Source organism: Hippocampus guttulatus, chromosome 9 (genome assembly GCF_054856545.1).
Source record: "Hippocampus guttulatus isolate MCC_2025c chromosome 9, RoL_Hgut_1.0, whole genome shotgun sequence".
NCBI lineage: Eukaryota > Metazoa > Chordata > Actinopteri > Syngnathiformes > Syngnathidae > Hippocampus > Hippocampus guttulatus.
In genome coordinates, this window is record NC_141269.1 from 3,096,560 (window position 1) to 3,119,018 (window position 22,459).

Genomic DNA, 22,459 nt, shown 5'->3' on the forward strand with positions numbered 1-22,459 from the left:
TGTTACCATGTGATGCATTAATATCATACAGTAGCATAAGGTCTCAGATTGTAAAAAGTGCCTTGTGCAAAGAATGGCATAAACAAACCTATGCAAAAAAGGCGAACCTGTATTTTTCATTTTATTTTTTTTACGATAATAAAATTCAAAAGAATCTTAACATTTCACTCAGCAAATTTAGCCAGCACTGAGTGTTTATCCAAAACACAAAAAAAAGAACTACAATTGTTTATTCATGTATTTTATGTTATAAAGTGACAAAAAGAGTGCTCATAAATCAATAAATTTTGCACCAAGTAAGTTTAGGTGGCACTTGAGTGATTGTTAAAAATAAACAACATCCAACACAAATAAATAAAGCTATATTACAAATATAAATACAAAACAAATTAAAATGAATTAATATCCCTTCACCATAGATCGTTAATTTTACTCTAAACAAAAAATTAAAAATTTCACCCTAATATGTATGTGACATTGAGTGTTTATTAGAAATAAAGCACAGTCAAAGAAATGGTAAAGAATAGAGAATTTATACATCATTGGTTTTGTAAAATACAGTATTGGGAATTTGCACAATGTTACCTGTATTGTGGTGGTATTAGACATCGGAGGATGTCATTTTTGTTCGACATCATTAATAGTCATGTTGAATCGAGCCATGGCTGAATGTAACTTCATTGTGGCGTTGTTCGTGCAGGATGTGAAAGCGGTGGTGACTCACTCTGTTCAGAGCGGTATTCACTCCATTGGTGGCGTGCAGGTCCTCTTCCCCCTCTTTGCACAGCTGGACTTCTGCCAGCCCTCCAGCCACGAGCTGGACACCTCTGTCTGGTAACTATGGAAACGCACATACGGTTCATATCAAAAACACACGATGAGTGCATCGACACAAGTGTGTCAATGGTAACACTTGGGAACCAAGTGTCATTCTTAGGTACGCACAAGGATTAAAACAAAAAAATCTATTTTTAAGAGATTTTTAAACTCCTATGAAGATACAACTGGTATTTAATAGTTTGGCTCATACTGTGTGCGCTACGGTCATCTCAACGCAGCATCCCGCAAACGAGGTTTGCGATTCTTGTTCCACCACCGATCGAATCTATTCCTCCAAGGCAGAAACCTTGCACGCTAAAACGTGATTTAACAAAGATGAGACACAACATGGAGGAGGCCACACGAGGATGAAAGTTGTTCTCATGGCCCAAACCCAAATGGATGCTTCAACCCTAGATGAACAACTTCCCATTTAATTTCGGTCATGAAGACCTTGAGACTTTTTCATACGTTCTGTCTTAACAGATGTGTCCACTGAATTTTGTCTGGATCAGTTAAATAGCTGACTTTCCACATTCCGATTTCCCGGAATTTGCCCCGCAAATGCCCGCTTTAAACCAAAATGGCAGACTTGCTGTTCATTTCTTGGTACTTTTTTACGTGTCGTGTGATATGTCGATTGACGGAACTGATAACAGGAGCAATTTTTTATTAAACTTCCTCCGGCCCTTTTTCATTGTCCCTCAAACCAAAATGGCCAACATCCTGGTCAACGTCATGCATGGCGTGTATTCTGTTTACAATACACGTCCGCACAACCAATTGTCAATGGTGCTAATTTTATCCAACTTTCCACAAGGCACGACTGGGTTTCATGACTAATTCGTTCCGTTTTTTCGCATGCCAGCTTGACAAGAATTACCTACGTGTCTTAATGGTCCTGTCTCCCTTTCGTCCTTCTCGAGGCGTAATGCGTCGGAACGACGAGGACACGACACCCTCATTCAATCACATCACATGTTGTGTTCGGCCCCCTTCGCACTCCGGGCTTTGTCAGCAGCAGCAGCTCACGTGGATTATTGTTCCTGTCCGTCACGGTTGTGACTGTTTTTGTCTCTGTGCGCGTTTGCCTCCTAGCTGCACGCTGCTATCTTTTGTGATGGAGCTGCTGAAGAACTCTGTAGCCATGCAAGAGCAGGTCCTGGCCTGCAAAGGCTTCCTAGTCATTGGATACACGTTGGAAAAGGTGGGTCAAATATCCAGTATCCATTTCGTACACCCGTCAAGCCTCCAAAACGGCAACCTTGCTTTTGGTCAATTATATATCCATTCAATCTGTAAAGCGTAAGAATAACAAAGAAAAAATAAAAGCACAATATTTCTCAATGGAGAATTTAAAACATTTTACTTGAATTTCAGAAGAGAAAAATAAAAAGTTATATAAAATGAAACAACTAAAAATACTTAATCGGACTATCGATGATGGATTCAGATGTCACATTTTTATTTACGTGCATTCTTGATCATGCCCATCATTGCATTTGGAACAAAAATACAATTGTAACATACATTTTAGTCATAATGTATTTTCAAGTTTTGGTCATTTCACCGCGAGAGTTCACAAAAATGGCAAAACATCAAGAGCTCACTGGAATTGAAGGAGTCCACATGAAAGCACTTCATAATATTGAATGGTCTCGATGGCCGCATCGTTTTCTGAAGCACGGTATTTCATGTATACACGGAACTGAACTTTAAGTGCTCCGTCTTAGCGTGGCTTTGGTGACCAGTCAAACAGACTTGATGTGATTCTACATTTTCTCCTCTTTGAAGGTCACAGCTGTTTGTGTGCTTGGCAAATGGCCTTTGCCATTCTTCACAGACGTCATCATCTCATTTGTGCCTCTTATGTTTACCCCGCTGCAGTCATCCAAGGTGCACGTAACGCGACCCGTCCTGGACATCGTGCTGGCCTTCTCCCGGTACTTGAGCAACTTGCAGAACGGCATCCTGCTGCTCAAGCAGCTGTGCGACCACATTCTGTTCAATCCCGCCATCTGGATCCATGCCGCCGCCAAGGTAACAACGCGATATGGCAAAAATGCTCGCTAAGTACTCTAACAGGGCCAGAGCTGAGTCGAGTAGCTAAAATGTGTACTCTTACTAGAGTACTTTAGAAAAATATGACTCAAGTATCGTTTAAGAAATAAAATTTGAATTGACAAAAATCACAATGGCAGCATGATGATAGCTTTGCAATAACAGTTGTTTGAATTGTAACAATTTGACTAAAATTGACAAGAGTATTTCAAAAATCACTTATAAATCCCACTGAGTTGTCTCCTTTTTCCTCTGATGTTGCCTCGCAGGTGCAACTGACTCTGTACACGTACCTGGCCACCGAGTTTATCAGCACCGTCACCATTTACAACGCCATCCGCCGGGTGGGCACCGTGCTGCAGGTCATGCACACGCTCAAGTACTACTACTGGGTGGTCAATCCGCATGACCGCAGCGGAGTTGTGCCCAAAGGCGTCGGTGAGTGTCCGTCAAGTACTTGATTCGACTGCCGTTCACGTCAAACAATCGACTGACGCTCTGCTTCCATCGTTTTTCCAGATGGTCCAAGGCCAAAGGAAATGCTGTCTTTGCGAGCCTTTCTGCTTTTGTTTGTCAAGCAGCTCATAATGAAGGTAAGCTAGTAGGGTGTCTTGAAAGGCGCTTATAAATAAAATCTATTATTATTATTATTATTATTACTTGCACACACCTATGTGACACATCACAAGTGGCCCAATTCAAACTGCAACCACAATTTGTCGTTGCTCAGCTCAGCATTGATTGTGATTTCTGCTCAGTTAGGATCCAACGTTTCTAGGTTTTTTTTTTGGTTGCTGCCCCTACAAAAACTGTACCAGTGTGTTGGCAAACAAAATGTGTGATTCTAACCATAGAAGTGGAAATGACATGACCTTATTACGATTGGCTAGGAGAGGCTACTCAGGAAAATAATGAAAGGCAAGACTTTTCAGTACTTTGCTAGTTTTCGACCCGCTCATCACGCTAACAATAGCTACACTCGTCGTTTGCATTAGAATGAAATTTGAAAAGTTTCAAGTACGGAACAAAATATTGTTTTTTTTTCTTTTTTTAAATTTTATTTATTTTTTTAATCCAATACAATGTGGAGGGACTACATAACTATTCTAGTTACAGTAGGATGGCGACAGTTTGCTTGATAGAATATCAGGTTTTGTGATATTTTTAAGCAAGTTACTCAGGTAAAGTTCCAAGTGAATTAAAACATGAGAGTTCCATTATATTTTAACTAGCTGTATGCTCGTTTACAATAATGCTGCTGGCCGCTCTACCCGCTTCGTCGTCAGACGTGTTTGGAGCCTTTTTTATTTTTTTTACCCTCGGACAAGCATGATGACATCAGCAAACATTGCAATTGATCGGTAGAGTGCCAAATTACCGTCTACCAAAAACACCCTACGTACCGTTTACCCCTACACAACTGTGTTGATTTAATTGTATTTATTTAGAAAATTTGAACTGACCTGGTTTCAGCCATCATCTAAAAAGTATATGCGTACTTGCCTGACACAATGCCTCACAGTTTGGAATTTCTGGGTTCCTCTGTTAAGTAACTCCCCCCCAGTGTTGAGCTTTTCTTTTGCATTTGACAGAACCCTGGTTACTAATGAGACACCTCCACTGTTGTTTCAGGACACCGGTGTGAAGGAAGACGAGCTCCAGAGCATCCTCAACTATCTCCTCACCATGCACGAGGTGGGTGTACAAAATCACCACTAGATGGCACCATTGTTCAACACTTCGTCTCTTGCCGTTGCTATGCAAAAGACAAGCAAACAAAATCCCAAATTGGTATCTGTGAATATTTGGCTCGAGGTGGTGCATAATTATAAAAAAAAATCTTAAAAATGTGTCACTTGTCTTTGTCCTAATATAGGATGACAACCTGATGGATGTGCTGCAGTTGCTGGTGGCACTGATGTCGGAACATCCTGGATCCATGGTGCAGGCCTTTGACCAGCGGAACGGCATTCGGTATAGCAGGAGCATGCACGCAGTTGTTTGAATGTTGCCCCTCGACAACTTCATGTGAAATATTCTTTCATTCTTGATCTCGGTGGCAGTGTGATTTACAAGCTTCTGGCATCCAAAAGCGAAGGGATCAGAGTGCAGACGCTCAAAGTGCTGGGATACTTCCTCAAACATTTGCCCCCCAAGTAAGCACCATTTCTGTTATGATTATATTGAATGGACAAGAAGGCATTTCACTTGTGAATCGACACTATTTGCACATAAAATCGGCCAGGGCCGCACTCTAATGAAAACGATGACTGTATTCTGGAAATTTCCCCCACAAAGGGGATGGGGGGAATGAGAATGTGGGTTTTTTTTTTCATACAATATAGTTTTATAATGTCAAATATTTGATTTTTCTCCACAAATAAAGCGAGGCCTCGAATTATAACAACGATCAATTATATCTTTGTCTGTACATAGGGGCAAGCCTTTCATTATGCAAATCCAGTTTTAGAATAATATAAATTATATATTTTTGTTTGTAAGTGTGGGTGAGGTGAATTCAGTTTTATAATATAAAATCGATTTTCCGATGAATAGTCGGAGGCCGAATTTTGCAAATGGCATGAATGGTTTTAGGTGTACATTTTGGTTTATTCAGTATGCTGAAACTTTCATTTCCGCACTTTTTTCTCTCTCAGAAAAGAATGATTTTGCATTTTTTTCTGATTTCTCCCTGCTTTTGCCTCTGTTGTTGTTGTTTACGTCAGGAGGAAGTCAGAGGTCATGCTGAGTCACGGTCTCTTCTCCCTGCTTACGGAGCGCCTGATGCTCCACTCGGCCCAGTTTTCGATGACCACCTACAACGTGCTCTTTGAGGTCGGCTCACTTTCAATAAAGCAAGATAATGCTATGATAACGATAATGCTATGACAACGATGTGCCATGTGAATGTATCGTTGCGTGTTATTTTACCTCCCTTCCGACTTCAGATCCTCGCCGAGCAGATCTGCACACAAGTCATCCATAAACAGCATCCGGAACCCGACTCCACTGTGAAGATCATCAACCCACGTAAGTGCCTGTCCTGAAATCACTAGCGCCCCCCACCCCATTGCCACACAGCACACCTTCTGTCTGGCTCCCTGCACGGCAACTCCATTCCCCAAGGAAACAGTTGCTTTGCAATGCACAGGTCCAACAAACAACACACACATTTGGTACACGAGGATATATTTTAAAAAAAATCCTCCTGTGTAAATCCTTGTTTGTATGCTGTCGAATAACAGTCTGTCAAAAATTATGTTTTGCCAACCTGTGTCTATTTATTTTTTTATTTTATTTTGCTGAAAATACAACAGTGTTACTCAAGAATATTGGAGGTTCGTGCCTTTTGTTGGACAGCAGCATTCTAGTTTGTCTTTTTGTTTTAATCCGTTTGAAAATTAACACTGTGCTTAAACATCGGGGGACAACAACTTAATGATTTAATTAAAATGTATCCCACATAAGTAAAAAAAAAAAAAAGACCACGTTTAAAGTGTAAAGAAATTACGAAAAATTAATTGTAAATGCGAAGTACTCTACCACTACACCGTCCTGGAACAATAATTCATTTGCATACCACTAGAGAGCGCCTGCAAATAACTAGTACTAGTACTGTATTTATAGACATAAAATCAAGGACCCCCGATTATAGTTCTGATGCGCCTTGGTGTTGTGGGCTCACTCCTCCTTCATTTCTATTTCTACACAGGAACACGTGCAGTCAGTCAGTAAATTCCCCCCCAAAAAAGGTCTGGCGTGAGTTCAGGCTGGCTTCTTTAATGTGACATGGTCCGGCTGCAGTCCCACGCTGATTATGTGCAGCCACGGCTATGTTAAAAAGCATCCCAGCCGGGCCAGATCACTTTGTACGAATGGTGATATGCTTCTCCTACGCCCCCTGCACCTTTTCTTGATTTTAATCTGTGACAAAGTCTCAAAACAGCCCTCTGATTGCACTCTTTAGGAACGCCAGAGCCAATCAAACTACATTGAGGAAGTGCCGTTTCCCTCAAATTAACTTCGAAAAACAAAACGGGAGGGTTACGCCATGCCTCCGTCCTTTTTGCTTGGCTAATTTTCTGGCGGTGAAGGTTCAGCGACTCATAATTTGCACGACTTTAAGCGTAGAAATGACGACGGAGCTAAGGGGGCGACTGTTAGCGCCAAGGTCTGAAGAGGCAAGTGTAACCCAAACCCCAACTGCTGACATTGTCTCGGTAATTCATCGCAACTGGAGCCAAACCTTCTACGGGGGCCCAAGCAATACCGAAAGCATTACTGTAAGATAGCTATCTATACTTTAAATATTCTCTTCTGTCATCCATTTTTCAGACTTCGGATTGTTTGTGACAGAATGATTTGCACGTCGTGTCCAATCTAGTAACGACAGTTGATATAAAACCTCTCTGCAGTCTTGTTCAAATGACAGGTTCCTCTGATATTTAAAAAAAAAAGAGACCAAGATACATTCAAAACTTTTCCATCATTGATGTGACCAGTTCAAAAAATCTTTTAGTGAAGCAAGTTAGGGGGGAAAAAGTGTACAGAACCTCTTACAACAGGAGACCTGTCTGTGTTCAGAATTAACCAGTCACATTCAAACACAACGGCCACTAATTAAAGTTCAGCTGTTCGAATGGGCTTTGCATGACATTTTTCTAGTAATAGTCCTTACCCCACAAGCCAAATGGCTACATTGAAACTGTCACAGAAATTAATAGCTGTAAATTCTCACTTAAGTGATGTTCTCAATTTTTTTTTCATCCCTGACCAGTCCAAAAAAAATTTTAGTGACAAATGAACAAATGTTCTCAACAAAAATGTGATTTTTGTTATTGAGAATTATTTTCTCTCTTCCAAATATGAAGATAAGATAAGAAAACCTTTATTAGTCTCGCAATGGAGAAATTCCAGATTCACAGCAGCAAAGTTATGAAAGGAAGAAGTAGAACAACAAAATATAGGAGCTGCTGGAAAGGCAGCCACTCACGCGGCGCCATTTTGAAGTCAAAATAACAAAAATAACACAACACATAGGACACAGACAGTCATGCAATCTTCACCACTTTTCTGCATACACTTTGTTGTCTGAAGCAGTTTACCTGAATATGATGCCTTTTCTGATAAAAAAAACCCCACTATCATTTGCATTTTCGTGAGAAATAAAACGGCTTCAATCATGTAATCATACGATTATTATTGCAAAAATGCAACTAGCCACAGAACTTTTCACAACAAAACCCCTTAAATCTAATATTGTAATATTGACTTTTTTCCATGTGAAATACAATATTTAAAAAAATCTAAAATATTGTTTTATTCGATTGCCCCCTGCCCCCCTTTTTTTTTTTTTTTTTTAAATCTCAAAGAACATTAAAACAAAAAAAGTAACATATGTTTCAGAGATTCTCAAGGTCATAGCCAACTTGCTGAAGAACTCCCCACTGTTGCCGGAGACAATGGAGGTGCGCAAGGTTTTCTTGTCGGACATGATCAAGCTGTTCAACAACAGCCGAGACAACCGGAGGTAACGAACACATGCCCCACCCACCACACACACACACACCCATGCGCCTTCCTCATGCCATGTGTCTGCCCCAAGGAGCCTGCTGCAGTGCTCCGTGTGGCAGGAGTGGATGCTGTCGCTCTGCTTCATCAGCCCGTGCAACAGCGAGGAACAGAAAGTCACCGAGATGGTGTACGCCGTCTTCCGCATCCTACTCTACCACGCCGTCAAGTATGAATGGGGCGGCTGGCGCGTCTGGGTGGACACTCTGTCCATCACCCACGCCAAGGTCAGAGAGCTCATTATGGCCCACTCACACGCATACAGACACCAGTGCAGGTTTCGACACCGCTTTATTCATCAGTCACGTCATCTTTTTCATTATTTCCCACACCAAGGAGGCTTTGCTTTTCCTGTCGACAGTTTTTCATGCATCCAACTATATTTTCCAAAGACATGCCTATTCACTGCTTGGTGACAGCACTATCACACGCTGATGAACGCTCCCACCCCACCCTCTCTAAAAATGGTTCCATTATTATTATTATTATTATCATTTTTATTCATGAATTTGACTGTAACTAAATTACACTTTTGGGGACCGCTGGTGTAGAACATGAAGGATGGCGGTGTGCAAAAATACAACCTATACCTCACATACCTATTTTGTATTAGTACTTCTCAAAAACTACCGTTATAATGTACTGACTGATTCGTTATGCCCCTCGAGGTACGTTGCAACAAGGTTCCACTGTGTGTGTGTGTGTGTGTGTGTGTATATATAAATATTTATATAAAATGTTTTTTAACTCATCAAAATTAGCACACCTTCCGCTCAACTATAGCAGTCCCATTAGAGTAACACCAAAGCCGGGGTGTCAGTATTAGCAGTCAAGTCAGCTTCTCTTGGTTCTTTATTTACGTATAGAATAGCTTTCATTCACAGATGAAAATCAACTGCTGGCACTTCTTATTTGCAAAAAAGCCCCGTTTAGCGCTTGAAGAAAGTCATTGTGGCTATCATGTTACATTGGTCTGTTCCAAAACGGTGAAGTAGCCGTGGGACGGTGTGGGATTGTGGTCTGGGTGGGTTGGGGGGTAGGGGTGGGGGGCGAGTTAAAAGCCCTGCCAGAGTGAAGGGTGAGTTAAAGATGTGCTTGTGATGTGAGGCACCCACTTGACACGGTGTGGGTGCAGAGAGTTTTGGTAACCTGTAGGGGGCGCAGGTAGACTGTCGCCAGTGCTTTTCAAGGGACCACAGGACCAAAATAAAATGTGTATGATGGAATGCCTGCACGAGTGACTGGTATCTTATTCAACTTACGAACGTATATGATTATAATTGAATTGTATGGTTCAATGACTGTAACAGTGAAATGTTGGTCATAGTGACTTTTGTCCAGGTTTAAAATACTATGCATCCATTCATTTGATCATTTAATCACGTTTCAATATCACATTGCATTTGTATTATTATACTTTAAAGAATGCATGTACAACCATGGCTACATTCTGATTAACATATTTTCTCATATTTGTATGTCGATTTATTTATTTATTTATTTTTACCAATGTAGTGATTTCTTTATTAACATCTATTTTAGATTGTCTATGACCGTGATTATATTCTCTCTAAAAGGGAAGTCCACCCAAATATGGGTGGATTTTACTACTTCTATTCCACATATGCATCAGCATGCCGTGTTTAAACTGTTGGGGCTGCGTAGAATATATATTCCTTTCAAGAAAATGTTTGTGTTGATACTTTTTCATGCTATTTAATTAAATCCCTTTAGAATTAATTGTTCGAAAGTTACTATTGTACATTCAAATATTTTTTATAGGTAATATTTTAAAAGCAATCCTTTTTCTCCATCAGTATTTTTTCATTCATTCATGTTTGATAATACGACGTTGAGTACATTAAGTTTAAAATAATGATATACTTACACCTCACTGTTGAGTGACTGGGAGAATGCTTCTGCTGCTTGACAGTGAGTCACTTGATGTCCAAATGTTGTTCTCTGCTTAATAGAAGGCTCCAAAGTGAGAGTGACTAACCAAAATGTCTCGTGTTTTTACATGGTCATGCAGCTTCAGAATGTCACAGTTTTACATTATACGCTGAGAAATGAAAGAAATATGGCAGCAGTGTTAAAAATCCAGAATCTGCACAAATCTTTGTGGAATAGTTTTTGTTTGTGTTTTTCTGTCATTGAACTGACTAAAAGCAAAAAAAAAAAAAGGCTATAAAAACATAAGCCCTTTGTGTAACTCTTGTAAGATTCCAGCTCCCCACACACACACACACACGCACACACACACGGTTACGAGCGCTCTGATTCGCCTCAAAAGATACATGCATGCTCTATAAAAAAACCTAAAGAAACTCAATTGCAATTTTATTGTCCCGTTTGATAGATTTCCTGCCACCTTTGTAGCGCTGAAGCTGTTTGTCACTGTTGCTCTGCCCATCCCACTGCTGCAGGGCTGTGTGTGTGTGTGTGTGTGTGTGTGTGTGTGCGTGTGTGTGTATTAGAAAACGAGTCGCTAGGCGCCCGTTCTTGCCTTTTCCCTCTCGAGGAAACCCGTTCTCCTATCCAAACCCATTGAATATTCATCGGAGCGGTGCCGGCACCCGTCGGAGGACGAGGCCTCATAAATATGAGCAATCCTCACGAGAGCATGCGCGCCTTCGCAAATATGTTCCCACTTATTACTGGTACTTTATTACTTGGTACTTCTTAGAAGTACCAAGAACTAAACTGAGGCTCAGAGGGGATGGAGCCTTTTCTGTTGCTGGTCCCTCTCTCTGGAATGACCTCCCACTGAACATTCGGCAAGCCTCCTCGCCGCCCATCTTCAAAACCCTCCTCAAAACTCACTTGTATTCTTTGGCATTCGACTCAGCATGACTTAGATTTGTTCTTGGTTTTACTGTTTGGTGCTTTCTACCGCCTTTATTATCGATTTGTCTTACTGTTTATTGTGCATGTTAAATTGCTCCATGTACAGCACTTTGTATGCAGCGATGGCTGTTTGAAAGTGCTCTATAAATACTGTTGACTTGACTTGACTTGACTTCATGATTTTGTTTCATAAGCATCAAACGGGGTAAAACATTTTCAGACGACGCGTCCCGGAGTGTGTTTACCACCAGCATCTTTTGTTCTGGTACCGTAATCTGCTGCATATTTTGCCACATTTGAGCATTTTTCACCTGTCAGTCAGCAAACCCTCGATTGTCAGGCGTTTTTTTTTTTTTACTGCGGACCCAAAACCTGGATGTTAAAACCAAAACACACAACTGGTGATTAATCGACTTTAAGCTTGAACTCACCGTTGATCTGTCTTTCTGCTGTAGCGCATCGCGTTGTATTGCACCGTATACCCCCCCATGTCTTTGATGTTAAGATTGTGAGAACCAACCACCCGTACACCTTGTAAGTCCAGTGTATTTGTGTACTGATGTTATGTTCCACTCCGCCCTACCGCATCATTTCCATCGCAACCGGAATGCAGGCTTTTAATTGCCTAACGTTCAATTAAGGCCATACTAATGGCAGGGCGGCTCTGAAGTCTGGGCGAGAACGACGAAGAGTGGGGTGGGGGTGGGGGTTTGGTGGGGGGGGGGGGGCGTCTGGAATAACAACTGCTGCTGCACTCAGGAGGCAGCTATGGATTAGTAGTCAGGCTCCCCACTACAGAAGATTAATGATCAACCTTGTAGCAGGCTAATTTAGAACAATAACGCCTAATTAATTACAAACAATCAGCCTTGCTTTCTTCCCAGCTCTACTTTCTTCTCATTCCAATTACTCACCTTCTTTCTACTCCTCTAGTTCCGGTTTTAGTCATTTTTTTCTTTTTTAGCCCTCCAACCCTCTCTCATTTCCTGCTGTCCAAATAGCCTCAGGTAAAAAAAAAAAAGCTGCAAAGTGGGTCTAGTTTCACTCAAATGCCCCCCTCCCTCTTCCAGCACCATCTTTGACTTTCTGTCCTGTAGCCCCAGTGATTAATGCGAGGTCTTGTATTAGGCGTGGGAGGATTTGCCAATGCCGGACACGCACTCCGCACTGCTGGCAGACGCGGGCTAATAGCATCTGCCGCTAATCTATGATTGCTTACAAGTGCGGCCTCTTCCTCAAATGCCACCGCCAACCATTGTGGTTATGGACGAGCAGTCTGGTCCATCCGGCACTATCTGATGCAAGCCAGACTGATCGGGGTTAATAGGTCTTAAGTAGCTGCGTGTATAAGAGAGGGGAGGGTTTGTCACATGGCTCAGTTAGCCTCAAATGCTATTGAATCAATACTAGAATGCTACTCAGTAGCTTTCTGAAAATTAATTCAATTCTCGGGGCAATCCCTAACCAATGAAAAAAAAATGAATGGCCCTTTTCTGATTTTTTAATTTTTTTTGGGGGGGGGATCAGAATCTTGCAAATTAATTTACAGTCATGATAACATGGTAGCTTTGAGAATCAACTGACTACGACTGCGGCATAGGTCTAATCTCATCGGGACTCTACCTTTGGTTGCTTTTACATTCTTTTTATGGCACTGAATGTTTGGTTTGTGTCTTTGCAGGTGACCTTCGAGCAGCACAAGGAACACCTGTCCCGCATGTTCCGCCAGTACCAGCATCAAGAATCCACCGGGTCTCTCGGCACAATCCGTACCGTCTCTGGAGCCAGCGAGAGCTCCGAGACCGCCGAGTGTACCAACGGTCCCCCCTCGACTGTCATCGAGCTGACGGTGGACGAACCCTCAGCTGAAGAGTCTGATCCACTGGACGTATCCGTTACCATGTCCAAAGTGGTGGAAGAGGAGCAGAGGCTGTATCAAGAGGCTTCCAAAGAAGATGTTGCGATTGCAAACAACCACTTAGAAGAACCGTGTGGAACAACAGATCAGCAGGAAGCGATTGAGAAGCCGGATCATCTCCCAGAAGCACCTCGGAGTGAAGATCCTGTAGCAGTAGAGAGAGAAGTCATTCAAGATGGAGACCCTACCAATGAAGATGAGCCCAAGAATGACCAAGTTTCTCCCGACCCTGCGGCACCTCTGGACAACATCTTGCTGGAGGGTGCCTCAGTCTTCAATGAGAACTTGGCGGAAGTCTCCTCCGTCAGCGACCACATTGACGACAGCCAGGGGGAGTTGTCGTACGCCTCTGCTGCAACTGAAGAGGACTCGGTCGGAAAAAATGAAGGGCATGATATAAAGCGGGAAGTTGGTGAATTGCAGGAAATTGCCTTAGAAGAAAACAATGAAGAAACCAGAGCTGTGGTGCCTGAGGGTGAGGAGACCCACCCAGCACCGAAGACCACTGTAGCAGATGAAGATGTGACAGACCCACCGGAAGAGGAACCCGCAGCTACCGACCAGCCGCCAACAGCACCCTCTATGGGGCAGGAGGACCTGAAAGGCTCAGATCCTATTTCACCGAGTCAAGACATAACCGTCTCTGGGGAGGAATCCCCTTCCAGTGTGGCTGTCAGAAGCACTGCTATCCAAAAGACCAAAGAAATCAAAATAGCCCGTCTGGATGTGGCCAATGTAGCATTAGACACGGAGAGACTGGAACTGAGGGAGACGCACTCAACAGTATGTATCTTTTTCTCAAATCTCCCCACTCTTTCTGGCGTCATTGACAGCTTTTACGGCCTTTTGCAGCAAAACGGCTGGTATTTTGGGAACTAGGCAGCTCACAAAAGCTTTAGCTGATTGTTTCATTTCACACTTGACAGGTCGGCGGACACTCGAGATACCTTACGATTTGTACACAAGCAATTAAAAAGTCTACTTTTACGTGGTGTTCCTCGGCCCTCATAATATCGTTGCGGTATCAACAGGAGACAAGCCAAACGGCGACGACAGCAGCTGGCGGACCTTCCTCAGCCCAGCCGAGAGAGAGCGGAACCTCTGTGCCGCGTTCCACCATGTTCCGCATCCCGGAGTTCCGCTGGTCCCACATGCACCAGCGCCTCCTCACAGACTTGCTCTTTGCTATTGAAACAGACGTGCAAGCATGGAGGAGGTAGGCCAGCCATCTCTTGTTCTCTTGAGAGGAACTTTACCCGACCCTGACTTAAAACCTGAATCCAGGCTAAAAACCCTAAGCCTGGTTTGAAACTGTAATTTAGAATCCCAAGATTTGTTGCAAACCTTAACGCTGGCTTTAAACTCTGGCTTGAAACCAACCCTAAGCAGATCTTCAAACTAATTTTGAAACTCTAACCCAGGCGCAAAATACAGATCTTGAAAGCCTAACCCTTGTCTGAAACTGAAGCTGAGGATTGAAGCTTTGAATTGAAAACGCAATCTTTTTCTGAAACCGAAATTTGGTCTACTTTTCTCTCTTCAGCCACTCCACCAAGACGGTCCTGGACTTTGTGAACAGCAGCGACAATGTGGTGTTTGTGCACAACAGTGTGCACCTCATCTCGCAGGTGGTGGACAACCTGGTCATGGCGTGCGGCGGCATCCTGCCGCTGCTCTCCGCCGCCACCTCCTCCTCGGTAAGTCTCGGGCCAGTGACACACGATCGGGCGCACACACAAGAGTGAGTTATCCATCCGCATTGACCTTCTGTCAGTCGCGTTATCCCACTGTTGGTCGATTCCTTAACATCGTTAGCTTGTTTTTTTGGTCTGTGGTCTGACCTTACTTTTTTTTATGAGATGCTGTCCTTCTATACGACTCGGACATTTAGATTTATTGTTGGTTGTAACTACATTAGCAACAGCGTTCATGGAAAAATCCAGACAAGTGCGTTCTTCGCTCGCAAGACGAAGCACCGCCCCTTCAAATAGATACCGTCTGGAAGGAAGGCCGTTGATTGGATCTTACTCATGCCTGGAATTAAACATACAGATCGCAGCAAAGATATGTTCAGATATATGTGATAATTTTTTTTCAGTTAAATCCGATTCATGTCGTGACTATTTAAATACAATGAAATTTAGTTAATTCACCAACTTGTGTAGTTTTATTTAATTTGTGTGGCAATAATTATCATAATTTTTTGTCCACTTTGTCATAACCGACCATTTACTGACTCGGTTTTGGTGACAATAGCCAAAATGTCTTGACTGGAATTAATTGGTACAAATCTCCCAAAAAGGTCAACAATTTTTGGTTAATCGAAGTAAGATTTAACTTTTTTTTAATCTGTTGTCAAGAAATTGAAGAAATAAGCTTGTTAAAAATAAATGACATGCAGCTTTACAAATAAAAAAATCTAATTGAGTGAAGAAAAAAAATGTCATTCATGTTCTCCCAAATAGCCATCCTGCTGTTGAATGCAGACACTATTTGCGGTGGCCATTTTAGTTTGCAAACAAATTGCAGTCTGCTTCTGCTCCATTTCCCTGCTGCTTTCATATCTGCGTTGTCTATTGTGATGTCCAGCACGAGCTGGAGGACATCGAGCCTTCTCAGGGCCTGACGCTGGACGCCTCGGTGGCCTTCCTGCAGCGCCTCGTCAACCTCATGGACATTTTGGTCTTTGCCAGCTCGCTCAATTTTGCCGAGATCGAGGCTGAGAAGAACATGTCGTCGGGCGGCATCCTGCGACAGTGCCTCCGCCTTGGTAGGGTCGCTTTCTCACGTGTTTCTTATTTTTTTTGAAAAATTGCCATTGTGTGTACTGCTCTCCTTCCCTTATCTTGTTATTATAACCCCCACCGCATGGCAATGGTCATAAAACGGTCGCTATCGTGATGTAGTGATTTAGACTTAATGGCCTCGGCTGTGCTACTGCGCCGTGTGGAGCGAAGCCCCCCCGCCTCCCTCTCCCAAACCCCCCCAGGCCATTTTCATACCTTTTATTCCAGGCTGTTAAATACACTAGAATAATACATTTGATCTGGATGTGCTCACCTGCAACACAAATAAACCCGAATCTGAAACCTGAATGCTGCATGGAAACCTGGCCACATGCTTGAAATCCTCACCAAGGCTAGAAAACCTCATTTGAAATCCTAACCAGATTGTGACATGGAAGCCGAAACCTTCTTTGGAAGCCGATTCCGGGATTGAAAACGTAATTAGAAAGCCCAATTCCGGCAAGAGACCCTACCCCCACTTTGAAGAACGAAACCAGGCTTCAAATCCTAATTGAAAAACTTGGTACTGTACCGTATCTTTGAACCCTAGTTTGAAGGCTTACTTGAAACCCTAATCCACGCTTGAAACCCTAACCGTTGTCTGAACCCTATTTGCACTTTTAGATTTTTGCGGGGGGTTGTATTGATACATTAATACAAAACAACATTCCCCCCTGAAAAAACTAACAAACTGATAATCAGCAGGGTTTTTTTCTTCTTTTGTAAAGGCAATTAAATATTAAAGAACAAAGTATTGTAAATCATACCTTTGTTGTTGCAAGCACTAAGGGATAAAAAACATATTTTCCTCTTATTTAAATTTTTTTAATTGTCTGATTAATCAGTTATTGAAATTTCTTTCTACCAAACATTGGAATCAGCCTCACAAAATCCATATTGGTCAGGCCCTACTTGAAACACGAGCCCCGGCTGGATACACTAACTCTAATTTCAAACCCCATTTTGTCACCCTAAGTGCAGGATACAGTAATGAAACCCTCTCTCATGCAAAGTTGTACTACAATAGCAACGAACCGCAACGGCTGTCTTGCAGAACCGGCGTTGGAAAATCAGCAGCCACGTTTGTTATGAAATGAATATTTGATGAGGTATGTGCTTCCCATTGAAGGCGCCCTAATCGGATTTGGGCAGAGTGTAACAAGGTTTTAGCGTCGACCAGCCCTCCTCCCCTCCTCCCATACGTCTCCTTTTTACAAATGGCCGTATGAGAGAGTGGTCCTAATGGAAAAAGCCGGGCCATTTCCAGACGGAATAATTCTCTCCTCCGCTTTCCCAAAGGCTGAGATTTGTCAGTTGTCAAATACCAGTAGCGCTGAGTGGGGGTTGTGGATTACAATAGATGACATTAGATGACATTAGATTATAAGTGTGCCACATGTGAAGTGAAGTCGCATCAGGGTAAGATGTTATTTGCCGCCGAGGAGGGGAAAGTGTCTCTCACTGCCAACTCGGCACACACAAGTCGGTCGGTGTGCGTGTGTGTGTGATTCAAGAGCATGCCTTGCACTGTACGACCTTGGGGCAGATACACTGAACCAGGCTGACACTGTTGGCATCACCTTGTAAACCTAATGGCATCATTGTTTCGGTATTTGCACTTCAACAACAAAAGCAATATAAAAACAAAACATACAATATGCAGACAAAAGAAAAACAAACGTTGCTGCAGAGGTATTGAGAGTCACTAATACCTTTCTTCACAACTCCTTGAAAGGCTTTTCCTGGTGCAACCGATTTTTATTTTATTTTTTTTCCTGGAAAGAAATTAGGGTGTCTCGGTGCCCATATTGGTCTCAGCCTAGAGCCTTGCCATGTTGAATAAAAGCTTCCTAATCAGCTGGGGGAAATCAAGTGTGCCGATTATGTACAGCAGAGTTCTGTTTTCATCACCTCTTTTGCTCCTTGTAGTGTGCGCAATGGCGGTGAGAAACTGCCTGGAGTGTCAGCAGGCTCAGCTGAAGCTCAGCAAAGAAGCAAACTCAGCCATTTCCGGCAAATCTGTGTCTGCACAGGCAAGTCATACCCAGGATGTCTTATTCTGCTCCTGTAACCCCCCCCCCCCCCCCCCCCCCCCTTTGTAGTCACTTCCAGTCCAGATACAAGCTCTGCCCTTTCCTCCCCACTGACCACTGAGCACCGGACATTATTGCATTAGCTCATAGCTTATTGTATTACCCCCCCCCACCCCACCACCTTCATCTTTGTTGTTTTGTTGATCTGATCCAGCGACTTCCAGTAAAAGTCATGCCGTTCCTTCCCTGAACCGTCGCCGTGCGTGTGTTAAACCTCATTCATAATGCAGCCGTTCTATAGAAAAGCCATTATGTTAAGGACACCGTCCTCCTGCCAGAGGATACCCAAGCCGCTACACGTATGCGTTTGTGTCTCGGCGAACAAATCAAATGTCTCTTATGATTGGCGCAGAGTCCTGTGGACGCGGTGACGGGCGGGATGTCTCCCGTGCGCGACTTTGAGCGGCTGCTGCAGGACATGGACATCAACCGCCTCAGGGCCATCGTCTTCCGAGATATTGTGAGTTGTGGAAAGCACGCCCGCACACGGCTAAGTTCAAAAGCTGTTGACAACTGGTCAGTATGGTTTTTGTTTCCACCAGGACCCCACAGTTTCGTTTCATTTTACATCCCTTAAAATCAATCGGCCCATACAACGGGGAGCGCTAACTTGAGAAATCTAACTCTTATTTTAAACCCTCATTTGAAAGCATAAGTTCGGGTAATGGATGGATGAATCAAATTTGTCCTATTTTAAAAACTTTTTTATTGTTGATTTTTTTTTCCCTCATTATTGCAATTGCGATTTAATATGCAATCGTTTTTTAAAAAGTCTTCCCGTGTGGTTTCGAACAAACACATGCAATAAATTTATCTGTATGACAATAAACAATTTGATTTATCAAAGCGTTTTTGGCTAATGCTAAACTAATGGCAAACTAACCATGAATTCATAAGAAAGAGAATGCACTTATCAACTTCGGTTGGAGTTGTTAAACACTTTGACTTGCTGTCCCTTCAGTGTTCACAACATTCTGACAAACAATTGTGGTCAAAACAGAAGTCAGGAGTAATTCATAAGTCAGGACATAGCAGTAAATTGAAATCCTTAGCTTTGCTGAAAACCCCAACGTTGTACAATTCGTAAAACAAAATAGGCTTCTCTCGCTTGTAGCCTCCATACGGTTGTGTACATTATCTTCATCGAAGAACTGTAAGGCTCGGTGCAAAAGGAACCCCTGACAGGACTCTCGTGACACTTTCTGCTGTACTTATGTATACACAAGCGCACATCAATACGGATGTTGTTTAGTATTCTTGTTTTGTTCCAGGAGGACAGTAAGCAGGCTCAGTTCTTGGCTCTGGCTGTGGTCTACTTCATCTCCGTCCTCATGGTGTCCAAGTACCGAGACATCCTGGAGCCCCACAATGACAACAAGCATCCCCAGCGATCACAGTCGGCCCGCAGCACAGGTATAGGAGGCCTGATTTGAAACCCTAACCCTTTGTTTGAAACCCTACTCCAGGCTTGACGCCCACCGTTGAAAGTGTACCTCTGGAACGCCGGTTGGAAACACTTACCGTGAAAACCTTACCCGGACTTGATATCACAACACTGGCTTGCTGCTGTTACAGACCGGAAACCCTAATTTGAAACTTTAACGCACTTGACTTGAAACCCCACCTTGAAAACCTAACCTTGGCATTAGATCCAGATATGAAACCCCAAATTGATTTTTGGGGGATTCATGAATCTTTAGTCACCCTTGTAAGAGACCACTAATTGATTAATTGATTGAACGGTGTTTGTTTGTTTTTTCTTCTTTCTTCTTTCTGCCTACATTCTTGCTGCTGGAGGCTGTAAATTTCCCCAGTGTGGGACAAATAAAGGATATCTTAATCTTAATTGAACGATGACATTCTTTACAGACAGCGGTGCCGCGGCTGCGTTGCCAGAGTCGGACAATGGTGTCGCCCTCCGCCGCTACGACTCCGGCATCGGCGATGAGCACGCCTCCATCGCCGCGGCCAGTGAGGCGGAGGCGTCCTCCACTGGCGGTGCTGCCCACGGACCCGACGCCGTCTCGGAGGCCCTGTCCACGCTGTCCTCAGAGGTCAGACCGGCCGAAGCCAAGGGCAAGAACGTGAAGGACATCCTGCGCAGCCTGGTCAGCGCCCCGCCCGACGACATCATGGTGGACCCTGGCCTGCTGCCGCCCGCTTTTCTGGGAAGCGGGGTGGGCGTGGGTGACGTTCCCAGGGATTCCTTGCAGATCCGATCTTTTGACAGGTGAGCGCATCTCTTGACACAAATGTGCCCACAGAAATACACAAATACAAATGAGCCACCAAAAACTATCATGGGCTGACTCCATTTTGTTGTTTTGCCGGTGAGTGATTTATTTTTATGGCTGCAATCCAATCTGAAGGATTTTACGGTATATCTGGGTGTTGTTATGGCAGTCATAATTTATTCTGGATATTTGTTTGGACAGAAATTGTTTTTTTGTTTTTTTACTCCGGTCTTAGTTTGTTGCCAAGGCCAAACATCTGTCACATCGATCAATATTTTATCTGTCACTTTTACTGACTTGCAAGTGCACTGGCGCCCAAGTTAAGCACTTTCTGAGTCTTCCTCACTTTCTGGGATGCTTTTGTGAAAGGTGAAACTTGGTTTCATAGTTGTTGGCGTCTTGGAAGAAGAAATTGTTTTTGCAATGACGAATCAGGGAAAAGTGCAACGTGCAAGAGTGAACTGTCCCCTACCTGTCAACATAGGAACTAAACCTTGATTGTCTATTCATTTCTGTACTGAACTTAAAAATGACAAAAATCAAAATGGCCCACTCTAATTTTCAGCGGCTCAAACATCAATATTGCTCCAACAGTTTTGGGATCAATATATCACGAGTTCAGCTCTTTCATACCACACTCCGACAAGTGTGGGAAACACCAAACAAGTCAACCACTTTTTACCCATCCTCGTTCAATCATACGAAAAAGGTAAACACCCTTCTTAAGATGTACAAACCTTATCACAAATGTGCAACACAAAGTGCGTTAAAGTAAAAAAAAAATGGCGGCTTCAGTGCATCGCGGATTTTTTCAAACAATCACCAAAAAATTATTTATTTATTTATTTATTTTTTGAAGTCCGCAAAAATCAGTGTCTAAGTGTTATTCACCATGCGTGCTAGTGTGTGAGCAAGGTCCACGTGGGGCACGTGTGTGTGTGGGGTGCACGCATGGGCACGCAGGTGAGTGTATGTGTGTTGCTAAGAGAGAGAGAGAGAGACTTATAAGAACAAAAGCAGGTCTCTTCATCCTTAATTGTCTAAACAACCTTAACTCATTCACTCCCAAAGATGTTTTTAAACATCTTTTCAGACTTGGTCCAGAATTGGCTGGTACTGAATGAGTTAATTGACTACTCATAAACACGTCTGCTGCACGCCAGCGGGGATCGCTGGCCTGTGTGTGTGTGTGTGTGTGTTAATGCGCTCTGCTCAAGCGCAAAGGCCCAGGTGGGGCAGTTTTGGCTGCCGCTGCTCAACCCGTATAGTTTTGTGTTTTTTGTTATTGTAAAGTGTCCTTGGGTGTCTTGAAAGGCGCTTATAAATAAAATCTATTATTATTATTATTATTATTTTATATATATATATATATATATGTTAATTGGTCGCTACTTGGCGGATTTTCGTTTATAATAATAATAATAATAATAATAATAATGCATTTTATTTAAAAGCGCCTTTCATGCCACCCAAGGACACTGTACAGACAATAAGAAAATACAATGTAAAAATTAGTAAGCGAGATATTATATAAAAACAGGACATAAAATCATAAAATCATAAAAACATAGGAAATGGAAGAGCTATGTGTTGTAGGCAATCCTGAACAGGTGTGTTTTTAGACGGGACTTGAAAGTGGAAAGAGGTGTGCAGTTTTGGAGGTCCGGAGGTAGGTTGTTCCAGAGCTTTGGAGCAGCGTGACTGAAGGCTCTGGCTCCCATGGTGCTCAGTCGGGCAGGGGGCACTGACAGGCGGAGGGAGGACGAGGATCTGAGGGAGCGAGAGGGGATATGCACCTGGAGAAGGTCGGATAGGTAAGGAGGGGCCAGGTTGTGGATGGCCATATATGTATATAGAAGCAGTTTGTAATTGATGCGATGTTGAACAGGGAGCCAGTGAAGCTGTTGGAGAACGGGGGTGATGTGCTGCTGGGAAGATGTTTTTGTGATGATGCGAGCAGAGGCGTTTTGGACCAGCTGGATTTTATGAAGGGACTTTTGAGGTAGGCCGAAGAGGAGAGCGTTGCAGTAATCAAGGCGGGATGTGACAAGACTGTGGACAAGAATAGCAGTGGTGCGGGGGGTGAGGGAAGGGCGAAGTCTGGTAATATTGCGGAGGTGGAAATAAGCA

At 43.1% G+C, this 22,459-nt stretch overlaps 1 protein-coding gene across 7 annotated transcripts in view; it reads left to right on the top strand.

Annotated features, from left to right (window-relative positions):
* Window positions 1–22,459, top strand: part of lrba (LPS-responsive vesicle trafficking, beach and anchor containing) — a 175,606-nt gene that overhangs the window by 21,202 nt on the left and 131,945 nt on the right. For 6 of the 7 annotated variants that reach the window (XM_086119001.1, XM_086119003.1, XM_086119004.1 and 3 more), the window contains exons 10-29: window positions 701–834; window positions 1,918–2,026; window positions 2,707–2,859; window positions 3,150–3,318; window positions 3,400–3,473; window positions 4,513–4,575; window positions 4,757–4,854; window positions 4,944–5,036; window positions 5,607–5,715; window positions 5,829–5,910; window positions 8,287–8,410; window positions 8,486–8,678; window positions 12,980–13,999; window positions 14,248–14,432; window positions 14,760–14,913; window positions 15,806–15,986; window positions 17,932–18,035; window positions 18,448–18,555; window positions 19,367–19,508; window positions 19,965–20,325. In XM_086119001.1, the coding sequence (XP_085975127.1) occupies window positions 701–834; window positions 1,918–2,026; window positions 2,707–2,859; window positions 3,150–3,318; window positions 3,400–3,473; window positions 4,513–4,575; window positions 4,757–4,854; window positions 4,944–5,036; window positions 5,607–5,715; window positions 5,829–5,910; window positions 8,287–8,410; window positions 8,486–8,678; window positions 12,980–13,999; window positions 14,248–14,432; window positions 14,760–14,913; window positions 15,806–15,986; window positions 17,932–18,035; window positions 18,448–18,555; window positions 19,367–19,508; window positions 19,965–20,325 (3,656 nt within the window). The remainder of the gene's footprint in view (window positions 1–700; window positions 835–1,917; window positions 2,027–2,706; window positions 2,860–3,149; window positions 3,319–3,399; window positions 3,474–4,512; window positions 4,576–4,756; window positions 4,855–4,943; window positions 5,037–5,606; window positions 5,716–5,828; window positions 5,911–8,286; window positions 8,411–8,485; window positions 8,679–12,979; window positions 14,000–14,247; window positions 14,433–14,759; window positions 14,914–15,805; window positions 15,987–17,931; window positions 18,036–18,447; window positions 18,556–19,366; window positions 19,509–19,964; window positions 20,326–22,459) is intronic. The other variant, XM_086119002.1, reaches the window with a different exon arrangement.